Genomic DNA, 27,093 nt, shown 5'->3' with positions numbered 1-27,093 from the left:
TATATAATATAATATATACTTTGTAATTTATATGTCATAATTGTTCTGCAATTTGTTGTGATTTGATATAATTTATCTAAAAATTATAAGAATGAGAGAAATGGGGCTAAAATATGTTTTACTAAAAATGTTGAGCTCCTTGGCTCAGTTGGTCATGCATATTGTAGCACTTCTGTGTGTTTCAAAAAACAGTTTGAAGTACTGTAAAACTGCTATTTTAAATGATCAGTTAATCTGTGAGTAACTCTTGCTCTGCCATATAGGGGGGAAACACTCTTCAGAGTGCACACTGATCCTTACAGAGGGAGATTCAGCCAAGTCCCTGGCTGTGTCTGGTTTAGGTGTAATTGGTCGGGACCGATATGGAGTGTTTCCCCTTAGGGGGAAGATCCTCAATGTGAGGGAGGCCACACATAAACAGGTAAATCTATAGAAATCTTGACATGGGTCCGATTCTGATCCTGGGGTCACAATCAGATTCCAAAATGATTCTTAATTTACATTTTTCCTTTGTCTTTTTCTGTACGTTTACATTGGTTTTAAAGTAACTTTTTGCTTAATAATTGGAATCTCTGTATTTATGACAGTATGTCATCTTTAAAAAAAAATATTTGATTAAATAATTATTTAAAAAAACAAGCTCTGAATGAGAAAAAAGGCAATTACAAAAAGCAATTATGAAAAACAAACATATTCCACGAAAAAATTTTATTTATTTTCCCCACAAAACAGAGAGCATCAAAAATTTTTATGAGTTTATAACATTAAGAAAATGTAGAGTTGAAGTCAAATATATTAGCTCTCTTGTGAAATTATAATTCTTATATAATTCTTAAATATTTCCTAAGTACTGTTTAACAGAGAAGATTTTTCTCAACACATTTTAAACATAAAAGTGTTAATAACTAACTTATTCTAACGAAATTCTTTTGTCTTTCCCATGATGACAGTAAATAATATTTTACTTGGTATTTTTGCAAGATACTATCATTCAGCTTAAAGGGCCTTGAACCCATGTTACACACACACTGTAACAGGTAAAAGGAGTCCTCGAAGCTACATCATGCATAACAATGAAGTTGCATCTCGTTTACAATAGAGCGCGCTGATTGGTTCGAACCAAGTCTTTCTCATAAATTAAGGAACAGATGTGCTGAAAACTTAATAACGTCACATTGTACCGGTCGGTACAGACAGCCAATCTTCACACTGGAATTTACACAACAATCTTATGGTTGTGACGTTGCTTTAAAATCTATTTTTTAACTGGAAGAAGGAATTTGCTTTAAACAATGCAAAAACAACCAATTTTCCCTTTTTAGTGAAATATATGTACCCAAATAGTGTTTTTAGCAATGTGGGACTTATCGTCACCTTATAATTATAAGGTTCTATCTGACATGTTTGTCAAAATTGAGTTATTCACATATTCTCTTTAAATGACATCTTATTTACATATTATGTTTTTGTATAGGTTATATACATTTTAAGACTTTTTATTTAAAAAACAAAAACGATTTATCTACAAAGTTGAACTCTAGCATGGCTCTATAAAGTTTTTTCTGAGAGCCAATCAGCATTTTGAATGCAAGCACAAGGACCAATCAGGATCAGCTTTCTTTACCATTTCGCCAGACTGCTCCATTGACAGCGGGAAAGACCAGAAAGACAAAATCACAAAATTGAGATGTGTGTAAATGTGATGATTTAGAAGCATTTTTTAACATGAAATGGTAAATTTGACATTGTTAAAAAAGAAACTAATACTTAAAAATAATAATATAATAATAATAATAATAAAAAAAAAATTATTTGTGTATATGGTGAGTGAAAAATTTTTCAGTGTTCATTAAACTCAATTGCTTATTGTCTGTTTTCTTTTAACTTCTTTAAATTTAATAGTAGGCCTTGAAGGGCAAATACTTAATTTAATTAATGGGGCATATAACTTAATCAATATAATTTAATAATTCATATAAAGCATAAAATGTTATACATATTAACATATTAATTAAACAAAATTGACATCTGCACTGGACAAAATATTTAGCACAGCCTTGTATGCTTAAATTAAACAAGAAAAAAAATGTTCATCCTAAAACATGAAATAAATGTTATAGAAAGCAAAAATGTAACTTTCTCAAGCATCAACATATTGCTTCAATGAATGATCTGCCAGATAGAACCTTATAATTCCAAATGGAAAATGACTTTTCAGAATTAGAAGGTTCTATCTGCATTTATCATGTTTTTTTTACTCCAATTTACAAATGTAAGAGAACTTTGATTATTTACATTTAGAGAGCATTTAGGGTCTCTGTCATGTTAATGTATGAAAGAGAACTGTTACACACATATTGTTTGCTAAATTGAATGCAAAAACTTTGAAGCTCAATATCTCAAAATCATGTAGAATGCAGATAGAACCTTATAATTCTAAGGTGACAATATATGTCTGTCAACATCTCAAAAAATTTGTTTTGGTGTTAAGGCTTTAAAGCTTTGAGCAAGTGCAGTAGGCCTAGATCACATTCATTCACAACACATATTTGCAGAACACAAGCCGCAAGTAGTGATTCTGTAGCATGCATATGTATGCTAATCAGCACTTTTTTCGCTAAAAGCTTGTGTCGCTATTTAATTTGAATACAGAATCAATTCTGAACTTTTGAGAATGAATACAGATTGTCTGTTAGAGAATGAATGAATTGTTAGAGAACGTTTTTTTTCTCCCACCCCTAATTTGCATGGGATTATTAAGCATTAAGTATCATTGGTTTTGTTTTGTTTTTTGTCTTAAAGTTGAGCTCTTTTTTGGTTGTAGATCATGGAAAATGCAGAAATCAACAATATCATCAAAATTTTGGGTCTTCAGTACAAGAAGAGCTATGATGACGCAGAGTCCCTAAAGAGCTTACGCTATGGAAGGATTATGATCATGACAGATCAGGTGTGATTCTTTCATTGGTCTTCATATCACTATGTTTTAAAGGGGGGACATTTTGGCATTCAGAGTTATTTACAATGTTATACAGAGAATGTTGTATTCTCATGCAAATCATAGACCAAGTGCCATATTTCCACATATGACAGAGTATTTCTTTGGCATAAATCATACTTCCAATTTGCAACTAATTTTGGAAAGGTTTTTTTAAAGCACCTTATATGGCCTCTTTTCGTAGTAGGTGTGCACACACACATGAACAACAGCGAGAGCATTCCCATGAACTAGCTTCACTAAGATAAGGAAGTCATTGCAGCACTTTACAGGACTTGATGGAGGATGCCTTTAAATACATGCTTTTGGTTGTAAAGGAAAGTTACTTTGTAGGGCTCCAATTGTGGCCCATTTACAAGATGTAATATAAGTCTTTTGTGTTTCCAGAATGTGTCATTCAGGTCAAAGTTCTTATCAGATCATTTATTATATCCTGTTGAAAGGTTTTGTGTCAGAGGGAATTTTGTGTCAGAGGGAATTGTAGCGATTTTTGCACCTGTGTAAGGCAAGGCAAATTTATTTATATAGCACATTTCATAGTAGCTGAAGGATGCACCATGCTTTGACTGTACTCTTGGAATTTCTAATTTACTTAAAGGGCTCCTAGGTTACCCCATTTTCCAGATTTAAGATAAGTCTTTTGTTTCCCCAGAATGTGTCTGTAAAGTTTCAGCTCAAAACAACCATAAGAGTATTTGTTATAGCTGTCTGAAGTGTCTGTATTATAGCCAGTAAAACCTGGTTGCTGTTTGTTTGTACTGGGCCTTTAAGGCTAGTCCTCTCCGCCCACCGTTCCCACGTGCCTGTCAGCAACATGCCTCAATCGCCGCCCTCGGCTGCCTCAGGAAGCAGATCTCACGTTGCGTTTGTGAGAAATACCACAGTAAGAACTTTACCAATTAGTATTTGATGCATTTTTTTGTGAGTTGCAACCATGAGTCACACACAATGTCGTTACAAAGTTCACGCACACACACAGCGAGGACACGCACACACACACAAAGCGCAGACACACACCAATAGCGCAGACACCCACACACACACACACAGAGAGAGAGAGAGAGAGAGAGACAGCGCGCACGTTTAGCTTCACACTCTGTTTGCACGCATATGCGACAGGATACAGGTTAATCCTATCTGCTGTATGGATATCGTTTATGTTAATGTACAAAATAAACCTGATTTATGTCCACAGACCGGGATTCAAAGCATCTTCCTTTATAATTGTTCTGACACGCGGCTGTGCTGATGAAGTAAAGCTAAGCTAAATCGCTGTAATTCATTACACACATTGTTTTAAAAACGTTTTAAACTTTTTGATGATGAAAACATTTTATGATGATTGATCATCGTAGCAAATTGAACAGGCCTTTTATTCCCGGTTGCTTTGGGCACGTCTGGACTTGTTGAGATGATTATATGCGTCACTACAGAGACATGTTAAAGCGAGCCTGTCAATCAATATTGGTGGGCGGGGGGACCGCACTCCTACGTCAAGTTGCGTTCGGTCTGAAAACCGCTCCAATTGGTCCACCGTTTTTATGTTGTTAAATTAAAAAAAAAAAAAAAGGACTGGGTGTGTTTATATCACCCCAATATGACTGTCTATACACTATATCTACACACATGTCTGTTCAAACTGCTTTTAAAGTAGGTGCCATAGGTGCCCTTTAATCCTAATGATCTGAGTGATCTGTTTGGAGGAGTGAGTGGGGATTTTTTACTCATTTTACTCAATGCGTCATATTTGTTCTAAAGCTGTACTTGAGTCTGAGCTGTATTTGAGTAGAGGATGCTAATGCAGCAGTGTATGATCCTTGTAATCTGACCCTCAAGTAACTTTAAGCCATCGGTTATCATGCTCTTTTTTGACAGTTTTAAATGAAAAAGAGCAGGTTCTTTCTTACCATTCTTGGGACTTTTCCCTTTAGAGACAGATAACCGGCATGGTTTCGGCTACATTTATTCTTCCGTGGTGGGGCGCCACACCAAAATTCATCCCGCCATGGCTACATTACAGCTTCTCATTCAAAACATTCAGTCGTTGATTTTTTTATTTGCTGGTTATAATCGCACCAAAACGTAATAAAAGGTAAGTGAATTATAACAGCGCAAACTTTTTTGGAATCGTAGTAGTGCTGTGTGTTATTTGTTAACTCTTTAAGGTGACATGCTGACTGACTAACAGGTGCGTGATGCAAGAGGCTAGCATACACGACTTACCTTTCAGTTATGATGAACACAGTTTCCATAATTATACTTTATAGATAAATTGGAGACATTCCTAAATATTCCTAGCAAATCTAATAAATGTTGGAGACACACTTGTTACTAACACACTAAATCACACTAAATCGCACTTCAGCAGCGCTTATTTGAGAGCGCACAAGAAAATCTGTGTTTGAACATCATATATTTGAGGGTGTGCAAGAAGTTTTGTTCACGAACAGAGGAAATCGGCGCGCAAGCAATAAGATTTGCATGCTGCAAGATGAACCTTCAACCTTCAACCGCCATAGGTAGTTGGTAGATCTGTGTAAAAGACCTGCCGCCATAGCTGGAAAAAAATCCTAGAGGAAACACTGACCGGGGTCAGATATCAGCATAAACACTGCAAAAAGCAGACAGCAACTCAGACACAATGAATCAGAGACCCACGGTCAGAAATACTAAATCACAGAAATAACATGAGCCACGCATAAAAGCTGTTACAATGTTCACTGTGCGCACACGCACACACTTAATAGATGCTGTTTTTGCTCATCTACTCATGCCAAATGTTACAGGATTCCCTTAAAATGAGTAAATATGTTGCTGTATAGAGATCCATTAAATGTTATTGCACAAAATAAGCCTGATAAGCCGGGTTCTGTTTTTTAAAATAATATTTTATAGGCTAAAATCTGAGGACTTTGTATTTAGCACAAGTTGTACTATAATAATATGCAAGCAGCATATACTGTATATATGATGTTGTATTTTTAAGAAAAATAAGAATATGTATGGTTATTAAAAATGTTGCTTACAAAATTCACTGAAATTAGGCAGATAATGTTCACCCATTGGGTTCAACGAGGACCATGGTTTTTGATTATGTCTGAGGTGAGTTTGTCTGGAGTTGGCTAAAAAGGCCTATCCAAGCACAGAAAACACCACCCAAGTGATATTGGATGCTGTTGTTTGATTGTGTTAGCAGTTCTCGCTTTGTGTGCTGCCCTTCTGGATTAGGCTTTAGCTGCATGATGTTCTTCAACAGTCGTGGTACCATTGTAGATCAAAATGCTCCAATGTGGCATCAGTGACAAGGTTTTCTCAGTTGTAATTGGAGATCTTTAGATGTTTAATTGACTTTTTTAGAGATTGTCCTTGAAACATTTCCTAGGTCTTCCTATGGAGAGTTATCCATCTGACAGTTCACCATAGAGCAGTTGCTTGTGCAGGCGCTTATCTTTCATGCGAAGAACATGCCCTGCCCAGCTGGCTTGGGTCGTCTTCAGTACCTCAGTGTCTGGAATTTTGTCTTTGCATGTGATCTTGAGCAGTCTACAGAGACAGGACACTGCTGTAGAATGTCCAAATCTCATGCATGTAGCAGTGTATGGAGCACAACTTCCTGGTACACTTTCAGCTGAGTGGTAAGGGTAATGCTCCTGTGTTTCCAGACATTGCCTTGCAATCTTCCAAATGCACTGCTGGCCTTGGTGATGCAGCAAGTGACTTCATCATCTATGCACACATTCCTGGACAGAGGGCTGCCAAGATAGATAAAATTGTCTGCAGCTTTCAGAGTCTGACCCTTCATTGTAATACATGGTCTCTGATAGAGCTTTCCAGGGGCTGGCTGGTGCATGACTTTAGTCTTTGCGGTGCTGATGGTGAGGCTGAATTTATCAGAAGCTTTGAATAATCTACAACATGGCTGTGAACATCAGGCTAAATAAAGGTTGTCACCAGCCCTGTTTTACTTCATTAGTTACAGGTAAGGCATCTAAGAACTGGCTATCATCCTGTTCCTGAGCCATCATCCTATCATGGAACTAATGAGTAATGGTGATGAATTTCTTTGGGCAACCAAATTTGCTCATAATCACATTTGCTCTGGCAGCGAAGATCATGTCAGCTATTCCCCATCCACCACAGAAGCCACACTGATTTTCAGGGCTGTACGACTTGGAGAAAAAAATCTAATCACTATTTATCTGATCAAAATTGTGATAGCAATTTAAAATGCGATTTACTATAATTTCATAAAAGAGCGACAGGTTCGATGTGGTGGTTTTAACAGCACCAAAGAAAGACCAAGCATAATCACAAAGAACACTACACTATGCTACTGTTTATTTAAAACAGCATTTTCAATTCAATTTTATAAATTATATCTAAAATCTTATATATAGATATATGAAACCTTTAAAACCTTTACATTTAGATTGTGTTACATTTGTCTGTTGATTTCATGACATTCTCAGTGCATTGACAATACTTTACATACACAATACACAATTCTAGATTTTACTTCACATATATTTATAAATATAGTTATATATTATTTATAATACAATTTTGTCCTTTAATACAAGCAGTCAGATAAATGAACTGTGCCTTTAATTTTACCTGTTTAAAGAAAACACTCTTTTTGAATGTTTCAAACAAATACATGCACAGAACAAATATAAATATTATCCTGCTTGCTTTTTGAGTGTTGTCGAGTGAGTTTTTAAATGCCTATGATTGGTCGTTGTGTTCCCGCACTCATCAGAAAGGGCTGCGATTGGCTCTATCGGTAAACGCGGCTCTGGCGTTGTTCACAGATGAGTGACTCGGATACAGATAAATGGCAGTGGTTACAGTCTATAATGCGCGGTTATCACAGCTGATCTATGATAGACACAGTGGAGAAAACTTGCGCTGCAGAGTAACATGCTTGTGTGTGCCATACTCGTGATAAGTTTGTCTGACTCACAATACGTAGACACCTGCTCTTTAATCAAACCTTCCTGTTCACAAATGTTTCTCTGTTTCACCAGCAACAAAAGATCTCACAATGCTCATCCAAATTTAAGGATATCCCAAATAAAAGGAATAATCCCACCGCTGCCACCATTAAATGTTACGTATTTAAGTTGTTAAGATATTAAAGAGGATGAAACGTAACATTCAGTGAGTCTACTGATGCTGGATGACAGAGAATACAACGACCACTTGTTAAGTGAAACAAATTAAGTATTTAATGAATGTCAGACAAAAAATAGAGAATGCATTATAAATGTAATGTTAAATAATCAAATTAAAGAAAATAGGAGTGTTGCCAAAACAAAGAAATAAATATAACAAAAACGATCTAACTAAACCCCAACCCACTAAACTGACTAACCAAAGAAAAAATGCAGAAACAAAACCGTAATCTTCAGCACGAAGCTTAACTAAACTTCATAACCTCAAAACAAAATTACACATGTGGCAACGCCTCCTTAAACGAACTAACAAATAAATATTCTAAGCGGCTCACAATACTAGAGTTCTCGTAAAGTACACACTGTTAGCCATTAGCAAAACACAATCTCATATAATTCAATTCTCACAAAGATCGTTCAATTTCTCACTAGATAATTATTGAGCTGCACAAGCATATCTAATAACGAAGTTTCTTGATAAAGAGAAAACTATAATACAGCAAATCGTAAGCAAAATCGTAAGCAAAAATACAGATAAACAGGCTGGCCGACACAAGTGAGGAGTCTGGCTGTAAGCCAAGCGCTCCTGAAGAACAGCGCAAGCGCACGGCTTTTATACGGAGCGGACCCGGTTCTGATTGGCGTGTCGATGGTGATTGACAGCTCCTTGGACCAATGGTTGCACACCTAGAACCAGCACATGACACACAGCGGAAGAGAAAGAAGAGCACGCAAAACAGAACAAACAAAACATACGTAAAACGTAACAGTATCCACAAGAGTTATTGTAACAGTAGTGAGGAGAGAGGAAACGTTACCTCACACAAGCAGATCAAAGGTCTGTACACACACACACAGAGAGAGAAGCAGAGCGGAGATGGAATTCACAGCTTTCATTTTCTTCATTGCAGTGAAATAAGGGCTCGTCAGTTCTTCTGTAACAGTTGTCTGCTTTTTAAGTAACATAAGTTGGATCGTTTTAATTTCTCGCACTCGTCTCCCTCACCATAGTAATAATTAAATTAATCTCAGCTTTTGTGATTTGAAATATTGCGATTTCGGTTTAAAATTGATTAATCGTGCAGGTCTACTTTCAGACAGTAAACCCTGTTTCAGATGGTTGATCGGATGATTAAGTAAAACCCTGGCCATGATCTTACTGGCCACTGACAAGGACTTACAAGGACTCAATAAGGAAAACAATGTTTAACTGTGAATGTACCACAAATCATGTTGCACAATTAGTTTTCTTTAACCTTAAATACCTATTTAGCACAATACAGTGAATCCGGAAAGTATTCATAGTGCTTCACTTTTTCCACTTTTTTATGTTACAGCCTGATTCCAAAGTTTATTAAATTTATGTGTTCATTCATTGTCTTTTCGGCTTAGTCCCTTTATTAATTCGGGGTCGCCAGAGCGGAATGAACCGCCAACTTATACAGCATATGTTTTACGCAGCGGATGCCCTTCCAGCCGCAACCCATCTCTGGGAAACCCATACACACTCTTTTGCACACATACACACTGTCACGTGTAAATAAGGGTACAGAGAAGGATCTAATATGCAAGTGAAAGTTTATTTGACACTGTCAGATTAAGCCAACAGGGCTACAAATGGAGGGCGAGGACACTGGGATACTGGGGCAGGAACAGATAGACGAAACGAAGTCCAGCAGTCACTCCTCTTAGTCCTGAGCACATACAGACTCACATAAGCAAACACAACGAACTGACAAGGAAACATAGAAACGTAGCCTAGATATAGGCACAATAATGAACCTCAGCTGGTGATCAAATCAAACGGCTGAGTGCCGTCATAACACGTGACTAAACAAATACACGTGGACAACCAAACAACACAAACCCACGTGACAAAACAGATACTCCGGAAAGCGCACAAACCTGCAACCGTGACACACACTATGGACAATTTAGCCTACCTAATTCACCTGTACCGTATGTCTTTGGGGGAAACCGGAGCACCCGGAGGAAACCCACGCAAACGCAGGGAGAACATGCAAACTCCACACAGAAACGCCAACTGACCCAGCTGAGGCTCGAACCAGTGACCTTCTTGCTCTGAGGCGACAGCACTACCTACTGCGCCACTGCGTTGCCCTTAAATTTATGTATTTCCTCCAAATTCTACACATAATACATCATAATGACAATGTGAAAAAAGATTTTTTTAAATTGTTGCAACTTTAAAAAATAAAAAAAAACCTGAAAGATCACATGTACATAAGTATTCACCGCCTTTGCCGTGTAGCTCTAAATTGAGCTCAGGTACATTCTGTTTCTACTGATCATTCTTGAGTTGTTTCAGCAGCTTATTGGAGTTTACCTGTGGTAAATTCAGTTGGTTGGACATGATTTGAAAAGGTATACACCTGTCTATATGAGGTCCCAGAGTTGACAGTGCATGTCAAAACACAAACCAAGCATGAAGACAAAGGAATTGTCTGTAGACCTCTGAGACAGGATTGTCTCAAGGCACAAGGCTGGGGAAGGTTACAGAAAAAATTCTGCTGCTCTGAATGTTCAAGTGAGCACAGTGGCCTCCATCATCTGTAAGTGGAAGATGTTTGGAACCACCAGGACTCTTCCTAGAGCTGGCCAGCCATCTAAGCTGAGTGATCGGAGAGAAGGGCCTTAGTCAGGGAGGTGATCAATAACCTGATGGTCACTCTGAGCTCCAGCGTTCTTCTGTGAAGAGAGGAGAACCTTACTGAAGGACAACCATCTGTGCAGCAATCCACTAATTAGGCCTGTATGGTAGAAGGGCCAGGCGGAAGCCACTCCCTGCCAGAATTTGCCAAAAGGCATCTGAAGGACTCTCAGACCATAAGAAACAAAATTCTCTGGTCTGATGAGACTAAAATTGAACTCTTTGGAGTGAATGTCAGGGGTTACGTTTGGAGAAAACTAGGCACTGCTTTTCACCAGGCTAATACCATCACTACAGTGAAGCATGGTGGTGGCAGCATCATGCTGAAGGGATGTTTTTCTGCAGCAGGAACTAGAAGACTAGTCAGGATAGAGGGAAAGATGAATGCAGCAATGTACAGAGACGTCCTGAATGAAAACCTGCTTCAGAGTGCTCTTGACCTCAGACTGGGGTGAAGGTTCATCTTTTAGCAGGACAATGACCTAAAGCACACATCCAAAATATCAATGGAGTGGCTTCACAACAACTCAGTGAATGTCCTTGAGTGGCATAGCCGGAGCCCAGACTTTAATCCTATTGAACTGCTCTGGAGAGATTTGAAAATGGCTGTACATTGTCGCTTCCCATCCAACCTGTAAGAGTTTGAAAGGTACTGCAAAGAGGAATGGGCAAAAATTCCCAAAGACAGGTGTGCCTAGATTGTGGCATCATATTCAAAAAGACTTGAGGCTGTAATTGCTGCCAAATGTGCATCAACAAAGTATTGAGCAAATGCTGTGAATACGTATGTAATTTTTCAGTTTTTTTTATTTTTAATAAATTTGCAACAATTACAAAAAATCTTTTTTCATATTGTCATTATGGGGTATTGTGTGTAGAATTTTGAGGAAATAAATGAATTTAGGTGGTAGCATAAAAGCACTATGAATGCTTTCAGGATGCACTGTATCTCCAGCCCCTGGTGCCTTCACCGCTGCTCTGCACAAAAACTTGGAAAGATGAGTATTGGCCCAATTGAGCCTGATTCCTTGGTTTGGGACTTGCAGAGCTGCGCATCGATGGATTTCCTGTTCAGGGTTTGGACTTTTAACAGTGAAAATTAAACCGCACTGAATTGAACAAAACAAAAATTTCAGTTTCAATTTCAGCACTATAGACATAAAGATGAACTAAATTTAATTGAATATCTTGTACAATATTGTTTTATCTTATATAAAACTACCTGTATAGTCTGTCATAGGTGTATATGTGTATGTTTTAAGCATTTGTAGTATATGTATATTTAGTACTTAGTATAGTTAGATTATTGCTCCAGTATGTTCTAACATACTGGAGCAATAATCTAACTATACTAAGTACTAAATAACTTTAAAAACAGCATTGGCTCTGTACAGGTCTTACATATCGGAATGTTCTCAGTTTGTATCAGTTAATGAAGAGGCATCATATTGATCAAAAGCACAGTATGGAGTACCACAAGGCTTATTTCTTGGTCCCTTGATTTTTATATTTGCTACTGCTATATAGTAGATACTACATGCTATATTATATACACTATAATTTGAATGGCATCTAGGAACATACGTGTATGGACATACAGAGAAACAAAATTGTGTCTTGCAGCTTCATGGTGCTACATAAATAATCATAATCATAAATAAGAACACAACACCGGATGTAAGAGCTATTTCAATCTTATACATATAGATATGTAAGACCTGTACAGAGCCAATGCTGTTTTTAAAGTCTTAAATGTTACCATTGATGATCTTCAGTTCTCTTAATTGGCAAGTATTGCATGTAAAGAAATTTATAATGTCATTACTGCTGTATTGAGAAATGAAGGATTGTTGGCTCCCCTTGGCTGCCAGCACATGGCACCTCTTTAGCAGACATCTGTAGAGCTGCTGAATGGGCAATACCTAAAATATTTGGAAGCTGTTTTAATCTTTGAGTGAAGCCAATTTCTTCCCAGTTTTCTGGGTAACACTGGCCAATTTGGAGTGCCCTGTGCCATTCTCTCTAACCCAGAGATGTGTGCGCTTGTTCTGCTAGTAAGTTCCGCACTGGTGAATTCTAGAGAATTCCTCCAAGGCCCGCAGTACCCGAATCAGTGGATCAGCTGGGTGCTGGCCCATTGCATTGTCAGGTATTCCTACTTTGTCAAACCGCATTCTGGGCATCAGTGCCTGCCATGAACAGTTCCCTCTGCCTTGTTGAGTTTTCCATCTAGTGTTCCCCCTACGTTTACATTTTTGAGGGGAGGGGGTTATTTTGCACGAAATATTTCTTGTGACCTTAAAATACAAATTTATACTTAATTTATCATTACTTTTGTTCATTTTTGCATAATTTTTATAAATTAAGTACTGTGATCAAAACAATCACAATCGTGTTGAAATCTCTTTAACAAAAGCATTAGAAAAGTTATGCTAAAATAGATATTTATCAAATATGAGCTATTTATTAAATCAATCAGCTCCTGCACTGTTTGCACAGCATGAAATTACAGCGCTTTCATCATAAACATTGCCATCTCTCTAAAGACATATTATTTGGAGATTTAGATCAATAAAATATATTGATATACATTCTAGTAGTCTGTACTAGTTCTGTTAGCTTAGTCCTTTTATTAATATGGGGTCGCCACGGCGGAATGAGCCGGCAACTTATCCAGCACGTTTTTATGCAGCGGATGTCCTTCCAGTCGCAACCCATCACTGGGAAACATCCTTTCACACTCATACACTGCCGACAATTTGGCTTACCCAATTCACCTGTACCACGTCTTTGGACTTGTGGGGGAACATGCAAACTCCACACAGAAATGCTAAGAGTATATATAGTCTCTCTGTATAATCCATAGTAATATGACCAACCACTGCTTTGTTTACAGTACCCAGTGAAATGCTGTTACTCCCAAATTTCTATATGTTTTCTCTCCTGGAAGTGAATGAATTTGCATTTTTGATCTGCAGATAGCTGAATAATTGAATCAGCATTATTGTTTTAGGTTTGTGCCAGTATGTTTTATGTAGCATAATTTCTCAAAGTCTGGTTATGTTTTTTCTCTTCATATTTAGGAATTATACAATTTATTTTAAATCTCCAACTACCCAACATTTGACATTTTATATGTTGTTGTTTTGTGTGGATCATGATTAAATCATGCAGTTGTTGCCTCAGTGTGCAGTAATAAAGCACATAAACAGTTTTTATGGTTTTTAGTATAAAAAACATGAAAAATCTGAAATTATCTAATTGAATCCGCTAATTAGCAAGAAAAAACCTAGTTGATAACCTGCAAAAGCGTGTCACATGCTCAAAATGGATAACTCCTTCCTCAAAAGCAAGTATTGATGTCAGTGTCATCAAGATGAAAAGTCATGACACCATTGATTTTGAACAAGATAGTCAAATGGCTTTGTCATGTTTTCATTATGACAGTTTACTCTAAATTTTTTCCAATGCAAAAAAGTCATTTTGGTGACACTTCTTGAAAATGCTCAAGACAGCACTATATACTATTTGCACAGCCATTTGAAAACTACAGTAAAGTTAGACATCACTGCATTTAGTGAGGTATCTGAGTACAAGACATTGAATATGTATGTTTCACATCTTTACTGCATATGCTCTTTGTAATTCAAATTTATTCACAGCATTGTGCAAAAGAATAAATATACCCTTGTTTACAACAAACATAAACTTCCTTTGTGTAGAGCTGTGCACAACTGTAAACAATATTGCAGTACATATTGGAACTGAACCTACAACATACATAGGTCTGTAAATCATTCATGAAATTGTTTAATTTAGAAGACGGAAAAAAGATAAAAAATTTTAAATAAAATTTGCTAGACAGATTTTGACAACTAGTTCAGCCAAATATCAACAGTAATAACGGAATTTGCTGCCGAAGGAGAAGCTGCGTCAATCTTTTCTTCATCTAATAAATGTCTTGCACCTCAGAAGGCAATCCTGACACGCAGTAAACTTGCTGTGGCGTTTGAAGGTGTCAGGCTGTTATGAAGCGGACAGGAGACAGAGGTAAGGAAACGTTAGGGTGTTTATTGAATGACAACAAGGAGCACATGAAGGATAGCCAGGAGGATCAGGAATGATGTTGGGGTCTTTTCCTCCGTGGCTGGGTAACAGGAATACACGAGGATGGACAGCACACACCAGATACAGCTGACAGAGGATGACACAGACTTGGAAGGACTGGAAGACAGGACGATTCGGGAGGACCAGGAAGACTAGGAGGAATACAAAGAGAACAGGTAAGTAAATCGTTTGTTTAGCTGAGGATGACTACGCTGAGTGGTCGCTCAGTTGTCCGCTTTCGTCGAGACGAGCCCGGACAATGAGCGACTGGAGTGCTGTGCTTTTATCTGGTGCTCGTGAATGTGATGCAGCTGTGTGCTCATTAGAAGTCAGGTGATGGTGATCTTCGTGAGTGGGGGTCGTGAGAGCCTGACCAATCCATGACAGTACCCCCCTCCCCAGGGCCCGCTCCTGAGGGCCGACACCTCCGACGCCGTGGTGGTCTCCCTCTGCCTCTAGGCGCTGGGAACTCAGGGTGGCTCTCATGAAACTCCACCATGAGACTAGGATCGAGAATATCAGCTCTGGGAACCCATGTCCTTTCTTCGGGGCCGTACCCTTCCCAGTCCACCAGGTACTCCAACTGGCCACCACGACGTCGGGAACGCAAGATCTCCTTCACTGCGTAGACGGCTCCTTCTTCTAGGAGCAGTGGAGGAGGGGGTTCCTCTTCGTGGTCAGGCTCTGTGGAGGGAAGAACAGGATCGTGATAGGGTTTCAGGAGTGATACGTGGAATGTAGGGTGAATACGGTAGTGAGAGGGTAATTGTAGTTTGTAGGTGACGGGGTTAACCTGTTCCACGATGGTGAAGGGACCAACAAATCGGGGACTTAACTTGCGAGAGGGCAGTCGCATGCGTATGTCCCGGGTGGATAGCCACACCTTTTGTCCGGGTGGGTATCTGGGTTCTTCAGACCTTCTTCTATCGGCGGTTACCTTGCTTCGACGGACTGCCCTCTGCAGATGTTGATGAGCCTCGTCCCAGACTCTCTCGCTCTCCCGGAACCAGTGATCCACTGCGGGGACATCAGATGGTTCGCCATCCCAGGGAAAGAGCGGTGGTTGGAAGCCCAGGACGCACTGGAATGGCGTGAGTCCGGTGGAGGGTTGCCGCAGTGAATTTTGGGCATATTCTGCCCAGCCCAAATACTGGCTCCAGGAGCTCTGGTGACCACTGCAGAAGGTCCTCAGGAACCGTCCCACCTCCTGAATCTTCCTCTCTGTCTGCCCGTTGGTTTGGGGATGATATCCAGAAGAGAGGCTGACGGCCACACCTAGGAGCTTGAAGAAGGCTTTCCATAGACGTGAGATGAACTGTGGACCTCTGTCCGACACAATATCTTCTGGAATACCAAATGACCTGAAGACTTGATTAAAGATATTGTCGGCTGTTTCAAAGGCTGTGGGAAGACCTTTCAGAGGGATTAGTTTGACAAACTTTGAGAATCTATCTACTATGACTAGAATACAGGTATTACCTTCTGACGAAGGGAGATCAGTGATAAAGTCCACTCCTAGGTGTGACCAGGGACGGTTCGGAATCGGCAAGGGATGGAGCTTTCCAGCGGGTAGATGACGTGGGCTCTTGGATTGGGCACAGTCCTTACAGCCCTGAACATATTGCCTCACATCCCTTGCCATGTTTGGCCACCAGAATCGTTGGGATACTAGCGAGAGAGTATTGTTGATCCCTGGATGTCCAGTGCCTAGCGAGGTATGTAAGGAGTGGATCAGATCTACCCGGTGTTCAGGTGGTATGAACTGCCGATGAGGAGGGCATCCCGGCGGAGCAGGGGCTTCCGGAGTGGCAACGACTGGAGGAGCGTTCCAGGTGATCGGACAAATGGAGATGTGTTCGGGAAGAATCTTCGTTGGGAGTTCTTCATGATCGTGATGCTCGTGTAAACGAGAGAGAGCGTCTGCTCTTAGATTCTTGGGTCCTGGACGATAGGAAATGGAGAAATCAAAACGTGAGAAGAAAAGTGACCATCTGGCTTGACGTGGACATAGTCTCTTGGCCTCTTTGATATATTGGAGGTTTTTGTGATCTGTGATCACCTGGAACGGATGTTTGGCTCCCTCCAACCAGTGACGCCACTCCTCCAAGGCTAGCTTGATTGCTAGCAGCTCCCTGTCTCCTATGCTGTAATTCTGCTCCGCCGGGCTCAACTTCCGAGAGAAATAGGCACAGGGATGCAGTCGGGGCGGTGTATCATGATGTTGAGATAATACTGCCCCGACGCCGGTGGTGGATGCGTCCACTTCCACCACGAAAGGAAGATTTGGGTCAGGATGAGTCAGGAGTGGGGCCCTTGTGAACTCCTTCTTAAGAAGGCGGAAGGCTGCGGCTGCTTCTTTGGTCCACTCCAGTCCTTTGGGTTTACCCTTGAGGAGATTAGTGAGAGGTGATGTAATCCTGCTGTAGTCCTTGATAAACCGTCTATAAAAGTTAGCAAACCCAAGAAACCTCTGGAGCTCCTTAATGGAAGTGGGTTCTGACCAGGATAGAACAGCCTCAATTTTCTTCCCATCCATACGTATACCGGTTTGATCAATGATGTATCCCAAGAAATGAATCGACTTCTGGTGGAATGAGCATTTCTCCGCTTTGAGGTAGAGGTGATGTTCTCTCAATGTGTGTAGGACCTCCGCAACGTGTTGGCGATGTTCGGCCTCACTCCGGGAGTAAATGAGGATGTCATCTATGTACACTATTACAAAGTGGTGAAGAAACTCCCGGAGGACTTCATGAATGAAGTTTTGGAATACGGAGGGGGCGTTGACCAGACCGTAAGGCATGACCTCATATTCATAGTGGCCAGTAGGGGTCACGAATGCTGTCTTCCATTGGTCCCCCTCACGTATTCTTATCAGATTATACGCGCTGCGGAGGTCCAATTTAGTGAAGACTTTAGCTTCTCGGAGCTGTTCCAAAGCGGCTGGTACCAGAGGAAGGGGATATCGGTATTTTACTGTACCGTTATTTAGGACCCTGTAGTCGATGCATGGACGCAGCCCTCCGTCCTTCTTGGCCACAAAGAAGAAGCTTGAGGCGGCTGGTGATTTTGAGTGACGTATGTACCCCTGACTCAGAGCCTCCCTTATGTAATCTTCCATTGCCTGATTCTCTGGAAGCGAGAGCGGGTAGATCCTACCTCTTGGCAACTGGGCATCTGGAACTAGGTCGATCGCGCAGTCCCATGGCCGATGCGGCGGTAGCTGGGAAGCTCTCTTGGGGCAGAAGACATCATGAAAGGAGCTGTACTCCTTAGGAATGTGGATAGACTGCTTCTCAGGAGGGCTCTCGACCGATGTTGCAAACAAAGAAATGGGGTTCCGACCTTGAAGAGGGAGATTTGGAAAACAGGTAGGTGTACATCCAGATCCCCATTTCTTTATCTCTCCTGTGCCCCAAGAGATGATGGGATCGTGCTTCACCAGCCACGGGCGCCCTAGAATGATGTCCATATTTGCACCCTCCAGAACCAGAAATTGAATCCTCTCTTGATGTAACAGCCCCACTTGAAGAAGGATGTCTTCGCATTGTCGATGGATACGGGTCGAAGATCGAGTGCACTGGGTTATCGGTTGTATCTGGTATATATGCGAGGACGCCTCAGTACGGAGGTGGAGTTGACGACAGAGGGATTGGGAGATGAAGTTCCCTGCTGACCCGGAGTCGATGAGGGCTGTGACAAGGAGAGAAATAGAGGCAGTAGTTATTTGTACGGTGGTAGTAAGTGGTTTACATTGTTCAATATTCGTACTGAATACACTCACTGAAGTCCGAATGGGACGAAGGGGACACTCCATACGGGTGTGTCCACTGACACCGCAGTATAGACACAGACCCCGGGTCAGCCTCCTCTGTCGTTCCGCTGATGTCAGTCTTCCAGACTCTATTATCATGGGTTCTGGTTCTGGAGAGGCTGTTGACTCAGGCGATTGGAGGAGTGCAGACGAGGGGGTGATGGTGTCCTGTTGATAGGAACGGAGACGATCGGAACATCGGAGAGAATGTTAGATGAATCTCTCCAGACCCATTGTATCATCTAATGTGGCCAGCTGGATTCGGAGAGTGGGTTCCAAGCCGAGCCGGTACGTGGTCAACAACGATCTCTCATTCCATCCACTTGCAGCTGCTAGAGTGCGAAACCGGAGAGCATATTCCTGTGTAGATAGAGTACCTTGCTTTAGATGATACAGCTGCTCTCCAGCGGCTACTTCCCCATCAGAACGTCCAAACACCTCTTTGAAATACTCCGTGAAGGTAGTGATGGAATTCATGACCGGCCCGGCTTGGTTCCAGATCGTCTCAGCCCATTTAAGTGCAGGTCCAGAGAGTAGTGATACGATGTAGGCGATCTTTGACTTATCTGTGGGATATAGAGAAGGTTGCATTTCGAATATGAGGGAACATTGTAACAGAAAACCATTGCACTCCCCCGCTCCGCCTGAGTAGGGCGCTGGTCGGGCCATGGGACTGGAAGGAAGGGCCGAAGAAGAAACTGTGGAGGCGGAAGTGCTCGGTGCTGGTGGTGCGTTGGAAAGTGGAGCTGGTGGCTGTAGAATCCGCTTCAACTGGTCCACCAGCTCTTGAAAGTGATCGAGGGTGCTCATGTTGTCGTCGTTATGGGTCCGGGCTTCTGTTATGAAGCGGACAGGAGACAGAGGTAAGGAAACGTTAGGGTGTTTATTGAATGACAACAAGGAGCACATGAAGGATAGCCAGGAGGATCAGGAATGATGTTGGGGTCTTTTCCTCCGTGGCTGGGTAACAGGAATACACGAGGATGGACAGCACACACCAGATACAGCTGACAGAGGATGACACAGACTTGGAAGGACTGGAAGACAGGACGATTCGGGAGGACCAGGAAGACTAGGAGGAATACAAAGAGAACAGGTAAGTAAATCGTTTGTTTAGCTGAGGATGACTACGCTGAGTGGTCGCTCAGTTGTCCGCTTTCGTCGAGACGAGCCCGGACAATGAGCGACTGGAGTGCTGTGCTTTTATCTGGTGCTCGTGAATGTGATGCAGCTGTGTGCTCATTAGAAGTCAGGTGATGGTGATCTTCGTGAGTGGGGGTCGTGAGAGCCTGACCAATCCATGACACAGGCACGGAGCACAGAGTCTCTTGCCTTTTTTAATTCATTTATAATTTTTAAAAATTCTACTCGAACCAGCGACCTTGCTGTGAAGCGACAGCACTACCTACTGCGCCACTGCATTGCCTAAACAAAGATCATATGTAAAAATTTATTTTGTAAATATATCACATTAAGCAGAATGAAAGATGTTCTTACAAGAAAATATATATGTTCTGCAGCAAGTCATGTTTACTCAGTATTCAGATCTACCTGCTTTTAGCTAATTTTAAAGATGTTTCTTCCTCTTAGAGTATTAAAAACTAAAGACTTTTCAGAGAAATTATGGATGCTGAACTACACTATAGGTACTCAAGATTAATGGGCTAAATGATTAAAGATTAAAGGAAAAATTAGCTTGATACGTTACCTTTTAAGTAAATGTCTCTGGACAGCAAGTATGCATTAACAATTCCTCTTTTATTCATTAACAGGACCAAGATGGCTCTCACATAAAGGGCCTTCTGATTAATTTCTTCCATCATAACTGGCCATCCCTGCTGAAGCATACATTCCTGGAGGAGTTCATCACACCTATTGTGAAGGTATAATGATTGTCCAATGAAAAGGTTTAGTTTATCAGGTATGCAGGTTTTTATACTTGTTTCTAAAACTCTCTCTTCAGGCCAATAAGAATAAACAGGAAGTATCATTCTACAGCATACCAGAATTTGAAGAATGGAAGAAGCATACAGAAAGTTATAAAACTTGGCACATAAAGTACTACAAAGGTTGGTTTTCTGTTTCCTATAGTCTACATTTATAAACAAGTTGCAGTTTTTGGCTATATGTTTTCTTCATATTTGTCAGGTTTGGGTACCAGCACAAGCAAAGAAGCGAAGGAATATTTTTCAGACATGGAAAGACATCGCATTATGTTCAAGTACAATGGCACTGAAGATGATGCGGCCATTACACTGGTTAGTTTCTTCAGTGATTATGTTGATGAAGCATTGCATTTTTTCAGTAATTAACTGCATATTACTTGAACATGATGTCTGTAGGCTTTCAGCAAGAAGAAAACGGATGACAGGAAAGAGTGGCTGACTAACTTCATGGAGGACAGACGACAAAGGAGGATGCATGGACTTCCTGAGGTAACGAATTCATATACACTCCATGTCAAATGAAAAGAATTTCTAGTTGTTTACGCAAACACAGCGCATTAAGTGATGTGCTTATGGGTATTTACAGGAATGAGACATGCATGGTACTAACACACACACAAACAGGTTTTTTTTGCAACACACGAGTATGCTTTAATTAGACCTTGCATTTTGATCATATTATGGCTAGATGCAGACTATACGTAGTTAGCTACTCTCTAACAGTTGAGTAACATAAAATATAGTCTTAAAATAGTCTCCAGTAACACTAGCAAAGGTGTTTTATGGTGTTTTGTTTTAAAGGCATTAAAACAAATAAGTAAAAATAAAAAGGAAATAAAAAGCTAATTAAGTATTAACAATTAATTATTTTTGAACAAATTAAGCAGCAAGTATTATTTACAGTAATGAGCACATTTTTCCGTTACAACTAGGGATGCTAATGGGATTTGAAGAAAAAAATCAAATTGGGATTTATCTGATAACAATTGCGATTTTCAATTTTAAAATGCGATTTACTATAATTTTATAAAAGAGCGCCAGGTTTGATGTGGTGGTTTTAACAACAACAAAGAAAGATCAAGCATAATCACAAAGTGCGCTACACTATGCTACTGTTTATTTAAAACCATTTTTAATAAAGTTATCAGTTGGCATGAAAAATTAAGAAAATAACTACAGCATTTTCAATTAGGTTTAATGAATTATATATATATATATATATATATATATATATATATATATATATATATATATATATATATATATATATATATATATATATATATATATATATATATATCATAGCCCCCTGAATTATTAGCCTCCCTGTTTATTTTTTCCCCCATTTCTGTTTAACTTAAATATTTATTTTTTTCAACACTTTTCTAAACATAATAGTATTAATAACTCATTTCTAATAATTGATTTAATTTATCTTTGCCATGATGACAGTACATAATATTTGACTAGATATTTTTCAAGGCACTTCTATTCAGCTTAAAATGACATTTAATGTTTTCCATAGGTTAATTAGGCAGGATAGGGTAATTAGGCAAGTTATTGTATAATGATGGTTTGTTTTGCAGACTATTGAAAAAATATAGAGCTTAAAGGGGCTTATAATTTTGACCTTAAAATGTTTATAAAAAAAATTATAAAATTGTTTTTGTTCTAGCCCAAATAAAACAAATAAGACTTTCTTAAGAAGAAAAAAATATTATCAGACATACTGTGAAAATTTCCTTGCTCTGTTAAACAGCATTTGGGAAATATTTAAAAAAAGAGAAAAAATTAAAGGGGTCAACTGACTTCTGACTTCAACTGTATATATACAGTAGATATATAAAACCTTTAAAACCCTTACTATTAGATTGTGTTACATTTTCCACATTCAATTTTATGACATTCTCAGTGCATTGCAATTTTATGTTTTACTTCACAGCACAAGAGCTCTTGTATTACAATGTATCACTTATAAATGTTTTTTTTTTTATGTAATATTTTATATATGTAATACAAGCAGTCGGAGGAAATATTACCTCATGCAAGCAGGTCAAAGGTCCACAGAGAGAGAGAGATAGAGAGAGAGTTTACATTTTTTATTTTCATAGTTGTAGTTTCGTAGTCATTTTCGTAGTTGAAGTGTTTTAATTAATCGCGCTCCATCCCAGTAGTAATAATCTAAATAATACCAGCTTTTGCAGTTTAAAAATGATCAATCATGCAGGCCTAATCCCTATAAAATGAAATGGCATGAATGTATGAAATTTTAATCTAGGAAAGCATCTTAAATTGAATTGTAACAAAACATAAGAAAAAGCAATTGAATTTTTTCCAAAAAAGTGAATTATTTTATGAGCTGGTACACTTTCTTGTTTTCTCATTACAGCAATATTTGTATGGTACATCAACACGACACCTGTCCTACAATGACTTCATCAATAAAGAACTCATCCTCTTCTCCAATTCTGACAATGAGCGTTCAATTCCATCACTTGTTGATGGTATGTATTTTCAGTTATGTATTTATTTTTTATCAGATAAAGTCATAGATTGTGTGTTTCTAAAATGTTTTTCTTTTATTAGCTGAGCAAATTTATATCTTTTGGAATAACTGTTTCCTGGGTTTAACTGGGTTTCTAAACTTCATGTTTACGTCATCTGCTCTATGCAGGTCTAAAGCCAGGCCAGAGGAAGGTGTTGTTTACCTGTGTAAAAAGGAATGATAAAAGAGAAGTCAAAGTGGCCCAGCTGGCCGGATCCGTGGCTGAGATGTCTGCATATCATCATGGCGAAGTTTGTAGCAAACAATTCTTTACCATTCTTATTTCTTCTTATTTCTTCTTTGTCATCGCAAGGGTAGATAATTGCAATTTTTTGCTTGTTTTTGTGACATGCCAATTAAAAGTTGATTTATATGCTTGGTTCTTGAAAAACACATTTTAACACAACTGTAAGATATCATGGCAACTGTGAGAATTGGGGTGATGTATGCGGCGAGGATTCTAGGAAGCAAGAAATTTTTATTAACTTTTTATTTAGTTAAAATAAAACTAAAAAAAGCAAAATAAGAGGGAATAAAACATGACTAAACTGAGCTGGCAGGGCAGGACAAGGAGCATAACAAAAGGCATGGCAACGCAGTCTCCAAACACACCATGAATAATGACAACAAACTTGCTCTGCAATCAAGCACAGTATTATAATGGGAGCAAATCATGAGGTGATAGAGAATGGGCAGGGCAAGTAGATAAATAATAATATGAAAAAAAAATAATTGTGGGGCTAAACCAGGGGTCAAGTCACCCCTGGTCTAGATAGTAGACAAGAGAGCACATGGCAAAAAAAACAGCACCATGTGCTCACACAAAACAGAACAAGAACATGCAGCCAATGAAAACACAAATAAACAAACTACACGTAAACATGAGCCACGTTCCACACAAACGACACCTCAAGATACAAAACAGCATGCGAGACTAGAGCACATGGTGAGTAAACATTGTACCCTCACAAATGTGCCAGTGATGTCCTGGTGCAAACTGAAACCAAACATGCCTGAAATGGTGAGACATCAAACAAGATCAAAATACAAGGACAAATGTTGGGTAATGAAAATAAAGTCATTCATTGTTTGTTGTTGTTAACTCACAGAGCTCATTAACTAATGTTAACAAGGACAACCTTGGTTTTCAATAATGCATTCGTAAATACTGAACTATGATTAATAAATGCTGTATAAGTCTTGAAGGTTAGTATATCAGCTAATCGTAGCTAATAGAACCTCAAATGATAAAGGATCATATGTAATAATTGAGTTTGTAAATATCGCATTGAACAGCATAAAAGATGTTCTTACAAGAAAATATATCTGTTCTGCAGCAAGCCCTGATGATGACTATCGTGAATTTGGCCCAGAACTTTGTCGGCAGCAATAATGTCAACATCCTTCAGCCTCTTGGACAGTTTGGTACCCGTATCAATGGGGGTAAAGATGCTGCCAGTCCTCGTTACATCTTTACTATGCTAAGGTAAGATTTTATTTGTTTTGATAATAAATTGCAAAGTGAGTGAATAGACCACGCATGTTGGTGCATTTCTAACCATCTGTTACGACCACGGTCACAACATTAAATGAGGGAAACACACAAACGGATCGGTCTAGGGGTTTTATTAACTTTGTAACCAAATATAAACAAAGTGTGGGGAGAAAACACAATAAACGAAGGCTGAACACAAAAGGAGCACAACTCCACGTCTGGACGGCCGCTCAAATCCCCGTCTCTGAAGTGCTGCTGCGCGAGCTCTTAAATCGCCGGCAGTCAATGGTCTGCAGGTGCGGAGTAATCAACTTAATCAAAATACAAACAGCAACAAAACACTAGAGGGCGACAAAGTAACACAAGTAAATAAATAATAAATACATGGAAATGTAACACCTTCATCCCCCAAAAGTGTTACAATCACCACCAAAAACACCATATTTAAAAAAAAACATTTCCCGAACACCATGTCATGCACCTTACCCACTTATTCCACCCGGGACAGTGCATCAGCCACCACATTGTCACAACCTCGGACATGCTTAATGTCAAGGTCGTAGGGCTGCAAAAAAACACTCCAGCGCATAAGACGCTGATTAGAGTTACGCATTGTTTTCAAGAAAGTGCGAGGGTTGTAGTCACAGTATACAACAATTGGATGATAATTGTACAGGTAAACTTCAAAATGTTGGATAGCAAGAACCATTGCTAAAGCCTCCTTTTCAATAGTAGAATACCTCCGTTGAGTAGAAGTAAACTTCTTTGAAAAGTAACGAACTGGATGTTCCACTTCATCAGCACCTCTTTGCTGGAGGACAGCTCCCGCACCAACTGCGCTTGCATCCACCGCAAGACTGAATGGCTTCAAATGATCTGGTGCAGCCAATACTGGAGCTGAAATCAACAAAGACTTGATTTTCTCGAATGCACATTGACATGCATTGGACCACGCAAATTGGATCTTTGGACTCAAAAGATCGGTTAGCGGAGAAACAAACATAGCAAAGTTCTTGCAGAATGAACGGTAGTAACCTACCATACCAAGAAAACGACGCAATTGCTTACGGTCCTTTGGTGGGGAAAAATCACAAATCGCAGTCACCTTAGCAGCAACTGGGCACACTTCACCATTACCAATTACTTTTCCCAGGTAATCAATAGTGGCTTTACCAAATTCACATTTGGCCAAGTTAACGGTAAGCTTAGCTTCTGCCAGTCGATTAAAAACTTGTCGAAGTAAACTCATGTGCTCTTGCCATGTGGAACTATATAACACTACATCGTCCAGGTACGCTTCGCAATTTGGAACACCAGCCAACACGGTGTTAACGAGCCGTTGGAAAGTACTTGGAGAGTTTTTCATCCCGAATGCCATCACCCTATAATTAAGAAAAGCATCTGGGGTGACAAATGCTGATATTTCTTTTGCATGTTCAGTTAACGCCACTTGCCAATATCCCTTTAATAGATCGAGTTTCGAAACATATGTAGCAAAACCTACACGTTCCACACAATCATCTATTCTTGGTAAAGGATAGCAGTCACTTTTAGTTACGGCATTTACACGTCGATAATCCGTACAAAATCTAAATGTGCCATCAGATTTTTGTGCCAGGAGACATAGTGAACTCCATGGACTAGTACTGTACTCAGCAATGTGATTTTCCAACATATACTCAACCTCTTTTTGCAGAAACGACCTTTTAAGTGGATTAACTCGATATGGATGTTGTTTTATCGCCTGGGTAAAACCGACATCAATATCATGCTCAATAACGGAGGTTAAACCAGGAATATCACTGAACAACATTGGCAAACCTCTCACTAACCCAATGACTTCAGCTTTCTCAGCTTGAGACAAGTGTAGTAGCTTGCTAGTCAAATTTGTAAGCATCTCAGAATTTTTCGACCTACCCTCAACTGTACATCTAGATGGTTCTACATCTTTTTCATCGACTAGTTTAGATGTAAATACACCCACAGATAGTGAGTCTTGAACAGGTACTTGTACGATGTTTTCAACTTTTTCAGTATCTGACTTTCTCTCATAATAGGGTTTAATCATGTTTACATGACAAACTCTTAGACTTTTTCGACGATCGGGCATATAGATAATGTAATCTCGATCTGACAGTTTTCTTTTGATCTCGTAAGGACCACTATAACGAGCTTGCAATGACCCACCAGACACTGGCAATAGCACCAAAACTGTCACCAGGGCTAAAATTTCGTTCTCTCGCTTTCTTGTCAAACCAATTTTTCATCTTTTCTTGTGATTTTTCGAGATTTTGTTTTGCCAATTCACGCACTCTGTATAAACGTGTACGAAACTGTGAAAAATAC

At 39.5% G+C, this 27,093-nt stretch overlaps 1 protein-coding gene across 2 annotated transcripts in view; it reads left to right on the top strand.

Annotated features, from left to right (window-relative positions):
- The window catches only part of top2b (DNA topoisomerase II beta), a 128,805-nt gene that overhangs the window by 41,302 nt on the left and 60,410 nt on the right, over positions 1-27,093 (top strand). For both annotated transcript variants that reach the window (XM_056479753.1, XM_056479752.1), the window contains exons 12-20: positions 264-421; positions 2,825-2,950; positions 20,534-20,644; positions 20,725-20,830; positions 20,910-21,019; positions 21,104-21,196; positions 23,097-23,211; positions 23,382-23,503; positions 24,590-24,738. In XM_056479753.1, the coding sequence (XP_056335728.1) occupies positions 264-421; positions 2,825-2,950; positions 20,534-20,644; positions 20,725-20,830; positions 20,910-21,019; positions 21,104-21,196; positions 23,097-23,211; positions 23,382-23,503; positions 24,590-24,738 (1,090 nt within the window). The remainder of the gene's footprint in view (positions 1-263; positions 422-2,824; positions 2,951-20,533; positions 20,645-20,724; positions 20,831-20,909; positions 21,020-21,103; positions 21,197-23,096; positions 23,212-23,381; positions 23,504-24,589; positions 24,739-27,093) is intronic.

Source organism: Danio aesculapii, chromosome 19 (assembly GCF_903798145.1).
Source record: "Danio aesculapii chromosome 19, fDanAes4.1, whole genome shotgun sequence".
In the NCBI taxonomy this organism is placed as follows: domain Eukaryota; kingdom Metazoa; phylum Chordata; class Actinopteri; order Cypriniformes; family Danionidae; genus Danio; species Danio aesculapii.
The sequence above is the reverse complement of the archived record's forward strand: the minus strand, read 5'-3'. Positions and strand labels throughout refer to the sequence as shown.